This window comes from Pseudochaenichthys georgianus, chromosome 6 (genome assembly GCF_902827115.2).
Source record: "Pseudochaenichthys georgianus chromosome 6, fPseGeo1.2, whole genome shotgun sequence".
Taxonomy (NCBI): Eukaryota; Metazoa; Chordata; class Actinopteri; order Perciformes; family Channichthyidae; genus Pseudochaenichthys; species Pseudochaenichthys georgianus.
Window position 1 is genome coordinate 20,836,690 of NC_047508.1, and position 15,190 is coordinate 20,851,879.

A 15,190-nucleotide genomic window follows, 5' to 3' on the forward strand; every position below is an offset into this window, starting at 1 on the left:
GAAAAAGAGTGTAAGTGCCAAAGAAGCAACTAAGAATGAAAAAGGATTATTCAGCCTTCATTTAGCTTCCCTCTTAGAACAAGCTCTGTCCCAGTGTCTCTCTCACAACATTGAGACAAACTGAAAATAATCCCTAAATGAATAGTTGGGTGAATGAACTGTGATTGATAAATCTCTTTTCAAACAGCCAAACATACATATATGTAGGCAAGAATAAAAAAGGTGAATTACGGTCAACACTTGAGCAAGGAGGAATGCACAAACCTCTCGATCATTGTCAGTCTATACAGAAGTAAATTAAACTTGGCCTCTGTTAGCATGAACATGACCTCATGTGGTCGGTCAGATGTTTCATTCATGTGTGAAATGGCTTTGATAGAACATGTAAAGAAAAACCCAAGATGATTAAAGCCTAACAACTAATCATAAGGTGTCGGGGTTATTATGTGGCTATCTTTGCTGTTGCAACGGGACAAAAAAACAAAAACAGAAGGTGAACAGCTGTAAATTGGGCATGAATGTGGCCTAAATTAAACATCAGACTGCTGAGTCAACTAATACTCATCCAGCTCGGAACTCGTTTTTTCCATAATAGCTTTTCGGTGAGGACGCCCACATACGCTCTCTCCAGAAGCTCTTGTGGTTGGATATACTTGTGGTAATGGCTGACTAATGACTCCTCCTCAGCATTCCTGTTAGGTAACGTCCCTTTTTCCCTCAGACCAGCGCAGTCACTGGTTTGCGACTAGAAGAGTTTGCAAGATGTCCATATAAGTACAGAGCAGAGACATGAAATCAATCATTCGCATCCAGTGAATATGGATGTTTACACAGATGTGGTTTGATGCTTAAAACGACATAGTGTTTTAAATATCGGCTGAGGATAAAGACAAAATTAAGTTTCCACACATTTTTCTCTGATCATCCAAAGAAGAAAAAACATGTACATTTTGTTAGTATTTATCAGATCAATGTTCTTGATAGCTCCTTGATACTACTTCTGAAGAGTTTATCGCCGGCCACTAGAAGGCAGCGCCACTGCTGTCGCTGTCCGGATATGCCGTGCTCTGACCCGGTAGTGCCGAGCGGCCATTTTAGTTCAAACATTGTTCATTCACTCCGCCTCGAGTTGAGACGTTCATCCACTCATTCATGTACGATTGTTTCCACTATTGTTTGGTGTGTCTATACTCTGTGTCGTTGAATATATGTGTATTGGTCATGACATGCATGGATGTAGTACTTTGTCAGCTTATCTTGCTGCATTGCTCTGTTTCAGGGTGTCGTCATCTTTGTCATTAAATTACCGAAACTGACATTGAGGTTTCTTCATGGTCGTTGTTGGATGCCCTGTCCCTGGCTGCGAGTTCAAATCCGAAGACTTGTCTGAAGCACTAGTCATTGCTATATTGACGATTCATGGATTTAGCCAGCAGCACGCAGCGCCTGTCATGGCCGCGCCAGCCCAGGCCCCAGCCCCTCGCGGCCCGAGACTCGATCGGCCCAAAGTTGGTGTGAGCGTGTCGATAGAGGAATGGAACGTGTTCATCCGCCGTTGGAACGTATTCCGCGCCGGCTCAGGCATAGGGGATGCCCAGGCCCCCTTCCAGCTGTTTCAGTGCGCTGGGCCTGTACTTGGAGACAGCCTGTTGAAAGCCGTCCCCGGCGCCGCTTCCGGACCCTTGCCAGACCTGATCACCGTCATGCGTTCCCTAGCTGTCATCCCAGTCGCTACATGCGTCCTGCGCACCGAGCTACTTCAGTTACGCCAGGAACGCGATGAGACATTCCGCGCATTCGCTGCCAGAGTGCGGGATAAAGCAGAGACATGCGCATATAATGCGGTATGCGAGTGTGGTAAGGACGTGGACTATACCGACCACATTATCCGTGATATTCTGCTCAATGGCATTTATGACTCGGACATACGCCGCGAGACACTGGGGACACCTGACGTCCTGGTCAAGCCAGTTACCGACGTAATTGCACTCGTCGAGAACAGAGAGATGGCCCGTAACTCTCTCCCGTCGTCCTCCCTATCAGCCATGTCGTCATTCCGGCGCCTGAAGATGACTCCACAGACGAGCCCCGCCCCGAGCCCTGTGGACGGGGCTAAACGTGCCTCGAGCCTCACCAGGTGTGCATTGGCTGCTACAGGGCCCGCCGACGACAGAGGCGTCAACAGCCGTCATCCGACATTCAACAGGCCGCCATGGGGTCGGAGCCGGTCTCCCAGGTCTCGTCGGTGCAAGCTGGGGCCCGCCCTGGCCGACGTCACGGAAGCCATCGCCGACGCCGCGCCCCTACGTCGCACGGCTGTGTTAACAGGCCTGCACCTATCAGACTCGAGCACCACATCTTCTCCAAGGGCGAATGGAGACGAGCCAGGCTGAGAGACCACCCCCGAGCATTAATCACCATCTCGATGGACATGCCAGTCGGGCTGAGGGATGGCACCAGCAACCGGGGCTCGGCCGACGGAGCTCGGATATCCGCCGTCGCGGACACTGGCGCGCAGTCGGACCTTTGGTCTCTGGAGGAGTTCCTGGCCTGCGGTTTCTCACGGGACGACCTGCGACCCGTCAGCCTCAGCCTGTTGGCCGCCAACCGCTCCCCTATAACCATCGAGGGAGCGTTCTCTGCTAGGCTCTCGACGACCTGCAGCAGGGGGCGTGTTACATCCTGCCGTTCCATGGTATATGTGAGCAGCTCAGTCCGGGCCATGTACCTCTCCTACGAGTCGTTGCTCAACCTCGGCCTCTTGCCCGTGAACTTCCCATCGGACGACGTTGCATGGGGGCCCAAGGACAGGCGTAGCCCTGACACGGCTGACACGCCAGACCAGCCCTTGTCCCTCAATGCGACTAGGTCAGCCAACGCAATACTTGCCCCCATCGGGCACTACCATGCATGGAGGGGCCACCTATCGAGATGCACGTGGACCCCGCAGCTACGCCTAAGGCATGCCACACCGTGGCTACAGTGCCTCTACACTGGCAGCAGAGGGTCCACGATGACCTCCTGCGGGACGAAGCCCTTGTGGTCATTGAACGCGTGCCATACAGCGAGCCAGTGGCGTGGTGCCATCGTATGGTAGTCACTCGGAAGCACGACGGTTCCCCCCGCAGGACCGTGGACCTCTCCCCCCTCAATAAGTTCTGCCAACTTGAGACCTTCGCCACTGAGTCCCCGTTCCACCTTGCACGCCGCATCCCGAAGGGCACCTGGAAGACCATCACGGACGCCTGGAACGGCTACCACAGTGTCCCCCTGCGTGAGTCGGATCGCCACCTCACTACCTTCATCACACCCTTCGGCGCTACACCGGGGCACCACAGGGTTTCCCGTCATCAGGGGATGGCTACAACCGTCGGTTTGACGCCGTCCTCTCGGACTATGAACGCAAGGAACGTTGTGTGGATGACACCATCCACTATGACACCGACCTGGAGCAACACTGGTGGAGGACCATCGACTTCCTGACGCGTGTCGGCCGGTCGGGCATCGTGTTGAACCCGGACAAGCTTCAGTTCGCAGAGAGGTGCGTACATTTCGCTGGCTTCAGGGTGTCGGAATCTACCATCGAACAGCTCCCGAAATACTTGGACGCCATCCGGGACTTCCCCACCCCAGGCTCCACGACGGACATCAGGAGTTGGTTCGGCCTTGTCAACCAGGTGGCTAACTACGCCCAGTTGCGTGACACGATGGCTCCATTCAAGCCATTCCTCAGCCCACACTGTGTGTTCCTATGGTCCCCCGTTCTGGAGGAGGCCTTCCAGGTGTCCAAGCAAGCCATAATGGAGGCCATCCGCGAGGGCGTGGAGATCTACGACATGCAGAAGCGTACCTGCCTCCGCCCTGACTGGTCCATGCGTGGCATTGGCTACTTGCTGCTCCAGCAACATTGTCACTGTGCCTCGGGCATTCCGGACTGCTGTCCAGGTGGATGGAGGATCACCCTCGCGGGTTCGCGTTTCCTGTCCCCTGCGGAGCAGCGCTATGCGGCCGTCGAGGGAGAGGCCCTAGCTGTGGCCTGGGGTCTGGAACAGACGCGGTACTTCACGCAGGGGTCCGACAACCTCGTCGTGGTCACCGACCATAAGCCGTTGGTGAAGATTTTTGGCGACCGTACGCTGGATGAGATAACAAACTCGCGTCTGTTTAGACTCAAGCAGTGCACCCTCCCATGGCGCTTTGACATTGTGCATCTGCCTGGCAAGAGCAACTATGCCGCTGATGCCACGTTGAGGCATCCTTCCCCCAGCATGCCCAAGCCATAGTTTACTGGCCCGGGATGTCCGGGGACATTCAGGTCACCAAGGACGGGTGTGCAGACTGCAACCGCAATGCTCCGTCACAGGCGGCTACACCCCCCCGGCCGTCCTCATCCCCGTCCACGCCTTTCGAGGCGGTGTTAGCTGACTTCTTCGACTATGGGGGCCGCCACTACCTAGTTGTCGGGGACCGGCTCTCGGGCTGGGTAGAGGTCCTGAGCTCTACGGCGGGTACTGCCCTGGCGGGCTCAGCTGGCCTAGTCCAACACCTCCGTTCGTTCTTTGCCACCTTCGGCGTACCGGAGGAGCTCTCGAGCGACGGTGGTCCAGAATTCAAGGCGAGCCACACTGAGGACTTCCTCCGCTTATGGCACGTCAAACACCGTGTCTTCTGTTAGCTTTCCACAGTCGAATGGGAGGGCGGAAGTTGCGGTTAAGACTGCCAAGCGCCTCCTGATGTCCAACACCGGCCAGTCGGGCGGCCTTGATCAGGACCGCTTCCTGCGTGCTATGCTGCAGTTGCGAAACACGCCTGACCCTGACTGCAACCTCTCGCCAGCGCAGATCATCTTTCGGCCGCCCCCTTCGTGGCTCGCTCTCCTTCGTGGCTCGCTCTCCTTCGTGGCTCGCTCTCCTTCGTGAACCGCCTCGAGAAGTTCTCGAACCCGCATATCCGCCTGCTATGGCGCGAGGCATGGGCGGCGAAGGAGGACGCCCTTCGGACCCGTATGTCCCGTACCACCGAGTCTCTGGGGACTCACTCAAGACCGCTCCGCCCATTGGCACTCGGCGAAAGGGTATTCCTCCAGAACCAGCAAGGCCCGAGCCCCCACAAATGGGACAGGTCAAGGATCGTGGTGGAGTTGCCGGGCCACGACCAGTATCGGGTCAGGGTTGACGGTTCGGGACGTCTGACACTGTGCAACCGGCGGTTCCGCCGTGCCTACACGGCGGCCACACCCTGCGCCCGTGAGCAGTCGGCTGAGCAGTCGGCGCCCGCTGCCCTGGGCCATCAGCCCCCACCTATCCACCCGGGCTGGGCGACGCCCCAGGGGATTGCTCAGCGGCAGGCTGTTGGACCCCGCGACTCGGCTATGGGCGCTTCCCCACCGGCGCTTGCTGGTGAGGCGTCCTCTGACCTCACCGTTCCTACGGGTGCCTTCCTGGGCGCACCGCCCCCGGTGCCGCAGTCGCTGCCCCAGCCTACTCGGCCAGGCCGCGTGAGGAGGCCGTCTGCACGTTACGAGCCCGAGTCCGGCAGCTGGATTTAGACCGTTAATCTATTCCGGCCCATAGTTTTCCGGTCTGGGGGGGATGAAGAGTTTATCGCCGGCCACTAGAGGGCAGCGCCACTGCTGTCGCTGTCCGGATATGCCGTGCTCTGACCCGGTAGTGCCGAGCAGCCATTTTAGTTCAAACATTGTTCATTCACTCCGCCTCGAGTTGAGACGTTCATCCACTCATTCATGTAAGATTGTTTCCACTATTGTTTGGTGTGTCTATACTTTGTGTCGTTGAATATATGTGTATTGGTCATGACATGCATGGAGGTAGTACTTTGTCAGCTTATCTTGCTGCATTGCTCTGTTTCAGGGTGTCGTCATCTTTGTCATTAAATTACCGAAACTGACATTGAGGAGTGTGTTTCTTCAAATTCCTTTACAGTCAATGAGAAGAAGATCTATGTTTACTCAAATGCTGGGGTCTCTTGGGAGGTGTATGAGGTCGTCAGAAGGGGTGTGCACTTGTTGTGTATCTGTGGCCGATAGATGAGCTCTGCCTCACCCCCCAAATGTCGTCCCAGGCTGAATGAACTGTCCTGGCGTCATGGTACCACCATGAGTGGACTGCTTCAAAAGGCCGGGCTTTGTACAACAAAAACAAACCAAGAGCCTAGCTTGTGTTTGGGTGCTCGGACAGCAGAGTGGGTGTGTTTAGTCAGTGAGTGTCACAAAGCACTGTATAGCCATCTGTGTCGGACTCTCAGTCAGCACAGTGAGGTTCAGCGTCAGTGATCTCATATGTGAAGTGTTTGCAGATGTAATCCGTTTCTGGGTTATTTACATGTGCTTCCTTTCAGAAAACTCAAACAGGATGCCTTATGTTGAGTGTTAAAAAAAGGGATTTTTTGTAAGACATGAAAAGCAAATCTAAATGTAGTATATTTACACAGAAGGAGGAAGTGGAAGTGCATTATACAGTACAGGGAGCACGGTCTGCCTCCCAGTTAAAAAAGGACTGAATAGAGCAGTGCTGGGAGCAGGGGAAAATGGGGAGACCAGAGGAAATCCTGTCAACAATGGTTGAACAAACTTGCGCGTGAGATAATGTGGATGAGAGCAGGCCTCTCACCAACCCTGGTGATCATTCAGCCTGTTCACAGAGGGGAAATATGTGTCTGTGAGATCAAAAGGGACAGGGAGAGACCCCAGAGAGACAAATCAGACGAAAATTGGAAATATTTAGATGATACAATAATAGGGTTTCTTTGATTATTCATTAAGTGATCCTTGTTTTTCCTCCCCAACACTACCCTCCTTGAAAAGACAGACGTATAATAATTTGGGTAACACTTTATATTAAGGTACACAAATTCACCATCAACTAGTTGTTAATTAACATGCATATTAGCAGTATATTGGCACTTTATTAGTCATTATAAAACACTTATTAATGCCTTATTCTACATGACCATATTCTACAAGTAATAGGCCATTAGTTGAGAGTTTTTCCTCAATAACCCTCTAATTAGTGCTTATATATTGCAAGTAAGGAAGTTGTTGTACATGAGTGTTGGTCTTAATATGTGCTGCTCAATATGGGCCTAATAAGGCAGTAGTACCACAATAATAGTAATTCTCCCATAATAACCCTTAACAAATATGATCTTTTATTATGTAACAAGACAAGAAACTATAATTGTTAATTGTGTCTAAATAACAAAAAAGTAGGTATTTCTATCTAATAATGTGTTTTGGGGTATTGACAGTTCAGCTACCAATAACAAGGTGATATTGACCTATATGTTTCATATTTGCACATTTATATGTTTGCAAAACTTGTACTGAAGGGTAGACAGGAAACCGGGTACAGGAGGTATGAGAAAGTGAACTGAATTGCATGGCAGTAGACTGCTACTAATTTTCCCTATGCAACCTGAAGAGTAAAAGGGTCAAGCCCTTCAGAAAGCAATGACTGTAAGTATTAGTAACATGTATTGTGTTTATGTGATGACATTTGGAGATGTTTAAACTAAATGAGAAAATGTGTTAGCATTCGCGCTAGCGTTAGCCATACTAGCCTGTAGGCCTATAGGCTACATGCTTATAGCACAGCTAGCATTAGCTATATTTACCTTGTTTACACTTAGCGGCCCTATGTGTTAATCTGTGTATGTTACACTTGCATTTATGAGATCATTAAGTGCCTTGTAACTTGTTTTTTATAGTTTCACTCTGCAGAGAGAATTTCGCCGCGATCCCAACTGTCTGTTATCAGCAGCAGCCCGGGAGGAGAAATCAGCAGAGCTGCCTGCACTGAGTGTGTGAGGAAGTCCGTGGATTGGTCAATTTGGACCAATCAGCGGGGGCTTAACGTAACGGCTCCACGGATTGGTCCATTTCGTTCTGGGGACGACATGACATCATGATGTCCCCGGAAGAATCAAATGTACAGTGACGTATCTCCAACGAGGCGTTTTGGGGAGGTATTTTCTGTTTTAGAGTTTTACTCCCTACAGGGTGTACTTTGAGGGTTTTGACTCTGCAGACCGTTTACATGAATAAAAACCTTCATAACACACAAGGGGACGGGCAATAACCGGAAAAGCATGACATGTCACCTTTAATATAAAGTGTTACTATAATTTGATATAATTACAAAGCTTTTGGACTGTTAATACAAAATGGTTCCAAGCTTTGATACTGAATGTAGTAGTGGCTGGGGATTCATAGAGGTTAACAGAAAGGGGTGGATGCAGACTGGTAGACTGCTACCCCCTAACCCCCCACCCTGGTTTATTTTCAAGCCCCTCATTGTTTGTGCAGTCAAAGCCCTTCAAACATGGAATTCTAACTACTTCTGATTTTTGGACCAACACATTCATCAGACAACCGATCTGAAGAATATCCAAATATCAGCACAACATAAATGCACATTTGCCCACTTTGGTCTCCATAGAAACTGCCTCACTCTCTCTGAACACATGCTGTGTGTCCATGAGTCTGACCTACACGCCGGCGCGAGCCCCCGCAATATCTTAAAGGCCTCGTGCACAGTTCATCAAAACCAATCTGATTCCCTCTGTCTGGTGGCTCGCTTATCCAGCTGTTTCACATAACAAGATTGCTGGGTGAAAGATTGGCAGGCGGCAGTCAGAAAAGTAAATGTCAGACTGTGAAAGAAAAGCTAAGAAAATGTCAGAATCTGTTTTGCTGCATTCACAGAGCTAATATTTAGAATGGCATTGTTCAACTTCTGTGTCCTGGAAGTTGACAAGCGGATAGCAAAATGGGATAAAGCAGGCAGATCTAATAATGAAACCATCTTGAGAAACAGAACAGGAGGGCATATAAGAACTGACATTTGTTTCTTGTCAGCTGCAAGAATGGTCTAATTCATAAGAAATATTGTGCCTGAAGGATATTGCATACCAATGACACAAGGACGCCTTGTTCAAACACAAACATCTCATCATGCTACGGGGGGTTTGGTAGCACAAGACCATGAGACAAATAATAAGCTTAAAAAAAAAAAAGGACACGTGGTTATCATTAGCTTTGATTTTTCAACAAATCCTCCCATTCATCTAGGCATGTTAAACAACTTAAAACACTACTTAAAGTGTGGATTTTTCCTTATGCTCTAAAGCTAGTGTTCATATTGGTTTTGCCTTCTCTTGCTGCCGTTTCAATTTCGTTATTTGACCCGATATCACGTTGATCAGTGGTAAGTACTGTATCTCTTCCCAGCAGGTGAAGTTGTGCACACAAGCATTTGCAGGATGCAGCGGTTGGATTATGAGCATGTCTTACCAAGTAACAATACATTTATATTCAATGAGGAGGAGATAGCTGGAAGGAAGAGGTCAGTGTGGCTCAGCATGGATGATGGAATATGGTGTGAGTTAAAAACTAAAAGATGTGTAAAGAATTCAAAGCATTGGATTACTGTTGTAAAGGTGTATTGTGATGACTGAGGTTTAAATGTTAAAGGGATCTGTTTTTTGCCTTCTTTTTATTTGAGTGTACCTTCCATCACCTTGGTAACTAGCACTGTGGTGTGTGTCCGCAAATGGCTTTCAGAACAGTTGGCACACTGTAGAAAACAGCTGTCCTCTGCCAATTGCCCCCCTCCCCTCTTTCTCATCCATATGTACCCCTTCTGTACTGGATGGAGAATGCACACAGCTCTATCTGACTCCAAATAAACCACAGAAGAACACTTCCTTTTTCCAGAGTTGTTGACAAGGGGTTGAATGTGAAAAGCTGCAGTAGCAGACAAATTGTAATAGTATAATAATTATTTAGTCTCAGTACATGGGCTGCCCGCGTTACCAGGTGAGCTCCCGGTCCTCCTCAGAGCAATGTCTAAGCCTCGTCAAACTGCATTAACTCCACCCGTATTTTTATTGTGCTTAATTTGTATGTGGTGTGAAACATTTAAATCAAAACCAGAGACGTGAGTAAGTCAGATATTCAAACTTTTCCCTTTTCAGCAGCGTTTCACTTAATCTAAAAAAAACAAAGCTAACAGCCCATCTAGGATAAACTCTACCCACCCGTGTTTTGCAGAGAACAATGTAAACAGCTGTTCTGCCCGCTTACAGCAAAGATAAACATCTGCCAGCAGAGACTGACCTGTTTACTAAGCCAAGCAAATTATCCTAATTGGCTTCTATGAAATAATGACTTTGTAGTCTCTTTAGATTCTAATTAAATAGTGAGACACACACAGACATGGTTTCCCTGGTAGCTGTGTGTATGAGGATGGGGAGAAACATGTGTTAATGAGGCACGGAGACATCTCAAGGAATAACATGTGATTTATTGGCATCTAAGGGAAATCAAAACCTAAATGATTGTATTTATTTTGTATAGACATGGACTTGAGATTCAATTTAAGGAGTGTCAAACAATCTGTTTTAAATAAGTTAACATGTATTAATATGAACAATCATTAAGTTCTTGAACATGAATTCTGTAACAGCAGGAAATGGTTCATTCTGGTTTATCCTTATCGGAAGCTGAATTGCTACAGATGTTCAATGGTAAATATATTTTTATTTTGCAGAGCCACTTGCATGTGCATTAATAGTGACACAGAGTAGATGAAAAGGGTCTGAAGAAAAGAACTTGAAGTGGAATAACCTCTTCATATATACACAACACTGGTGTGATTGAAAAACAGTATGCCACCTCTGCCCTTATATTTGGCACAGCGGCAAGAATCCTCTATCACTCTAGCAAAATCCAAATTGAACTCCTGCATCACAAAGCCTGGTCATTTTAAATCAGTAGTAAGCCAAAAACACACGTTTACACAATATACATGCCTACTTTGTAAGCCTTAATCCAAGCATGATCGTGAATTAGCTTTTTAAGAGCATGACACAGGCTTTGTCATGCAGGTTTTTCTTGCTATGACCTTAGAATCCCTTTCAAACAGCTATCTCACTTTATATATATATATTTCAGGCTAGCGCCATGCGTTGTGGTTTTTCTAGGTTGCTGCGGAATTTATTGAGAAACCGTGAGGCTAATTCGTCATCCACCATTCTTCCGTCACTGGACAGTGTGACTGTCATCAGCTGCTGGGTGCGCAGGGACTGGCTATCCTCGCACAGTCGCAGCTCGGACCTGGAGGTACCGACCGCAAGGATGCACGCCTGAGGAGGGTTGATCACGGCGCTGAAGCCACTGACACCGAACATCCCCAGGTTAGATATACTGACAGAGAGAGAAAAGAAGAGGGAAGACACAGTAAACATCTTACATCATTAGTCACGCTCAGCAGGGGAGAAAATGCATTAAAATCAACAAAACAGGCATATGGGGGCTTTTAAACCAGCCGCTCAATTCAAAAACGGACATTACCTCTAGAAGTGAGTGAATACAAAAATTGAGGGTGTTAGGGAAATAATTGTCCTAGACTCCTAGATATGACGTGCATGACCAACCCTGACGTCTGTTATCTCCTTTAAGGAGATAGGCTGCTTCAGCCATAATGTTGTTGTTCCCATTCTATGACCGGGCAACCCTAGGTCACAGATGGTTTATTGTTGTGGGTACACTGACACTTCCTTCTCGGTGTTTGTGGACTCCAAGGTGTGAAATCTTCGAGGCCATAAGTGTCAGACGCAAGTAACTCAGTGTTCCCAACTGTTTAGGCTATCTTCTCAAATATGTTGATTACTCTCTGCGAAACCAGTTAAATGGGCTAACGAGAGAGAGGCGCTCCAGAATTGACGTGGCAACTCTACCGTGAAGTCAGAACCTCTGGCTCTTGGACTTGTGATGTGAATTCTCCGGCCGAAGCTCCAAATAAACCATCAGTGTTTGACATCAAAGCTCCAGCTCTTCCCGTCTCTCTTTCCTGAGTCGGTGACTCCTACCGCATTGCTACACAGAAGTTTCTCCCACAGAGGGGAGAATAAATATAAATATAATCAGCTGTGAACATCTTACTTTACTAAAAAAAACACAGATCAGTAAAGATTATTGCAGCAGCGCAGGGCTCAAAGTCTCTCCCTGTGTTGTTGATGGTGAGCAAAACTGACCCCAAGGGCAGTTTGCTGTTTGCCTAAATGAGAATTCTAGCTCAGGGTGATGGAAAAAGTAATAGAGGAAGGGCGTACATATCCTCGGGAGAACAAAGAGGGCTGCCTCTCTATAGGACTTCATCGCTCCTGCCTGACACAGAAACCCCATTTATGTCTAAATGACACCATTAATTCTAATGAGTTGTAAAGCCTGCCTTTCCACTTTTCTGAAATTGATGGCTCAGTTACTGATGGTACTCTTTGCCCAGGACCACATTCAGTTGAGGCCCTGCATTTAATGTGGAATATGCATAATATATTAACTTTCTGTGGAACCGGATTTAAGTCATAAGTCATAATAGCGGAAATATATGATATAATCTTACTGCCGAGCTACAGAGGAAATTGAGAGATAGAATTCAGGGGTTAGAGATAAAAAGGCGGTTTATTGAATTGAGAAATTTGACAGTGGAATACTACATAACGCAGAGGAGTGGCTGGAAATATTATGATTTTTTTTATTTTGTGACTTTCTATAGGTCTCTTTTTTAAGCCAAGAGATGATGTGTGTGTTTACCTGAATGAGCCTCCCTGGTACTCTTCAGGCAGAAGTTTTCCATCTCGAGCCTTCTGGGCCAGAGCCTATGGAAAGATTCACTGTCATTAAAACTCTTAAACTTAGTTTCAGAGATCCAAGCAGGATTTTAGACAACTTGCAAGATATATACAGTGAAAAAGAAAACACATTGTATTGGACAGAGAAGACAAAGTTGGTATCCAAAGTATTAGAAATACACGTGTCCACATGAAAAAGTACCTAAGCACACACTGTATTTGTAGTGAATTAAGGAGATAAATTCCCTCTATACAAATATATCTACGTACGTATGCGGAATATATAGGCCACAGGACCAGATTTGAAGATTTCATTATGGTCCGACAAGTATTGACCAGACAGTAAGCTTTTTATCGGCCTGTGATAAGTTTATAAACTGGCAAACTGTAAAACTATTTGGGCTTAGACGTTTACTCACTTTGTCTGATTGACAAATTGATTGTCTGTTTGAGACCATGTCTCTCTGTACAATATTGTTGAGATTATTCCACCTGAACCAAAGTGAGGAGCCAACCAAGAGACTGACTAAGGCTGGGTGATATTGCCATTTCACATCCCTTTCATATATCATACAATATTAATCACAATACAGCAGTGGTTCTCAAAGTGGGGGGCGCGCCACCCCTGGGGGGCACAGAGGCATGCCAGGGGGGGGGCGCGAGAGAACAGGAGGGAACATTATTATACAAAAAAAATAAAGAAAGAAAGAAAAATCATAAATTGAAAAATTATTTATTCGAAAATCATATGATGTTATTACGTCTGGGTCTCTGTGTTTCATTAAAAAAAAAAAAACGAGCCATTTTGTGTGCTTGAGCGAGAGAGCGCACCGGTACCGGAGATCGTTGTTGTTAGCTTCTAGTGCTAGCTAGCTACGCTAACGGATATAAGGAGCTTTTTCAACAACAAAGTGGAGGAGAGCTCTCCTGTCAGACTGAGAGACTCAGTGAGCTAAAGGACTCTCTCAGTGTTTAGATAGTTAACTTTCGTCTAAGTTATCTCAGTGGGTCTCAAACGTTTTGGTCACGATTAATGTAAACAATTATTTCCGAGGCACACGTTTGTATGATCATTATAGTTATAAAAAATAAGAGAATAAATGAAAAACCGGTATGAAATATTATATGACAGTAAAACAAGAATAACGTTTAAAAGGGTGATTTGTAAAATATCCATAATGAAAAAGTAAATCTGTGTACAGTTCTGTTTCATAGGTGTTGAGAGATGTATCCATAGATCTCTTTGATTGATGCATTTAACTTCAATATTTAAAAATAAATCTTCCCGGACGAGCTTGCCCCCGGTCCCACCTATAAAAATAGCACTGGACCCCTGCTTACACCTATATGCCGTGAGCTGATTATCGAGCCTTCATTGTAACTGTCACACTGTGTATTTGCGTGGGGATTGTTGCAGTAGAAAATTCCACTGTAGCGACCGGTACATTAATGGGAAACCCTAAATGTTTGAGCACCCTCTATGAAACGTCAAGCTACCCCACAGCACCCCCAAAACAAATCTCTGGCGCCGCCACTGAGACTGACTATTTGTGTTGGGGGGGCCCGACTTTTCTTTTTCTCCAAACGGGGGGCCTGACAGAAAAAGTTTGAGAACCACTGCAATACAGCATGTTTTCTGCCAATGTAGTGAGAATCAAGTGGCAGACATTGAGGTCATACTCTTTTATACATTGACATCCTGGTCTGAATCATCTTCAACTGAAAGCGAAAGAGTCAAACAAGCCTCTTCTATCTGATGTAGCCAGATACAAACAGAAAGACACACTTCTTATTGAGAGCAATCCTTCTTTTTGCAGTCATTTACATTTTAAAATCGTTCAGACGTTTGGTGAAAGGCCACAGGGGAAAACTTTCATTAACCTTAATCAAGAAATGTATGAAATGTCCAATAGCAAGCGCTGAGATAAATGGAAACTATCAGACTGTGCATTGCTAAAATGAAGAAAGGGGATTGACATCACCCAGAAGGGAACTTCAGCCAGGCTCCGACATGTTGCAACAGAGCATGAGAGTGACAAGGGGTGTCAAACTCAATTTCATCTTGGGCCACATTAGCATCATGGTTGCATTCAAAGGGCCAGTTTTATATATAAGACTATATAAAAATACATATATAAATATTTAATATATATAAAATAATGTATTATATTACATTATTGCCCCTGCATCGGATGATTATCGGATAGGGTAATAACTTCATAATTAACTACGTCTGAAAGCAGAAGTCTAGGGCAAATAATTGTAAGTCTCTTCAGTGAGAATGTCATAAAATGATTAAAAAAGAAATGCCAAATTCTGGGGAAAAAGTCAAAAAAAAAAAATAACATTTTGAAAAAAAAGTAACATTTTTGAAAAAAAGGCAGATTCTGAGAAAAAGGCACATTGAAGAAAAAAAGTCAAATTCTGAGAAAAAAGTCAAATTTGAGATGCATTGTGCCACATGCAGTTTATGGGCAACGTGCTTCTGTAAATCGACATAGTAACCGTATAATAAACATATTATATTCTTTCAAGCTCT

The 15,190-nt window shown here is 46.4% G+C and overlaps 1 protein-coding gene across 1 annotated transcript in view; it reads right to left on the reverse strand.

The window, feature by feature from the left end:
- Nucleotides 1-10,302: 10,302 nt before the first annotated feature.
- Nucleotides 10,303-15,190, reverse strand: part of pdhx (pyruvate dehydrogenase complex component X) — a 44,690-nt gene continuing 39,802 nt past the window's right edge. The window contains exons 10-11 of the mRNA XM_034085678.2: nt 12,614-12,678; nt 10,303-11,224 (exon numbers count right to left, since the gene is read on the reverse strand). Of these exons, the coding sequence (XP_033941569.1) occupies nt 10,969-11,224; nt 12,614-12,678 (321 nt within the window). The 3' untranslated portion in view covers nt 10,303-10,968. The remainder of the gene's footprint in view (nt 11,225-12,613; nt 12,679-15,190) is intronic.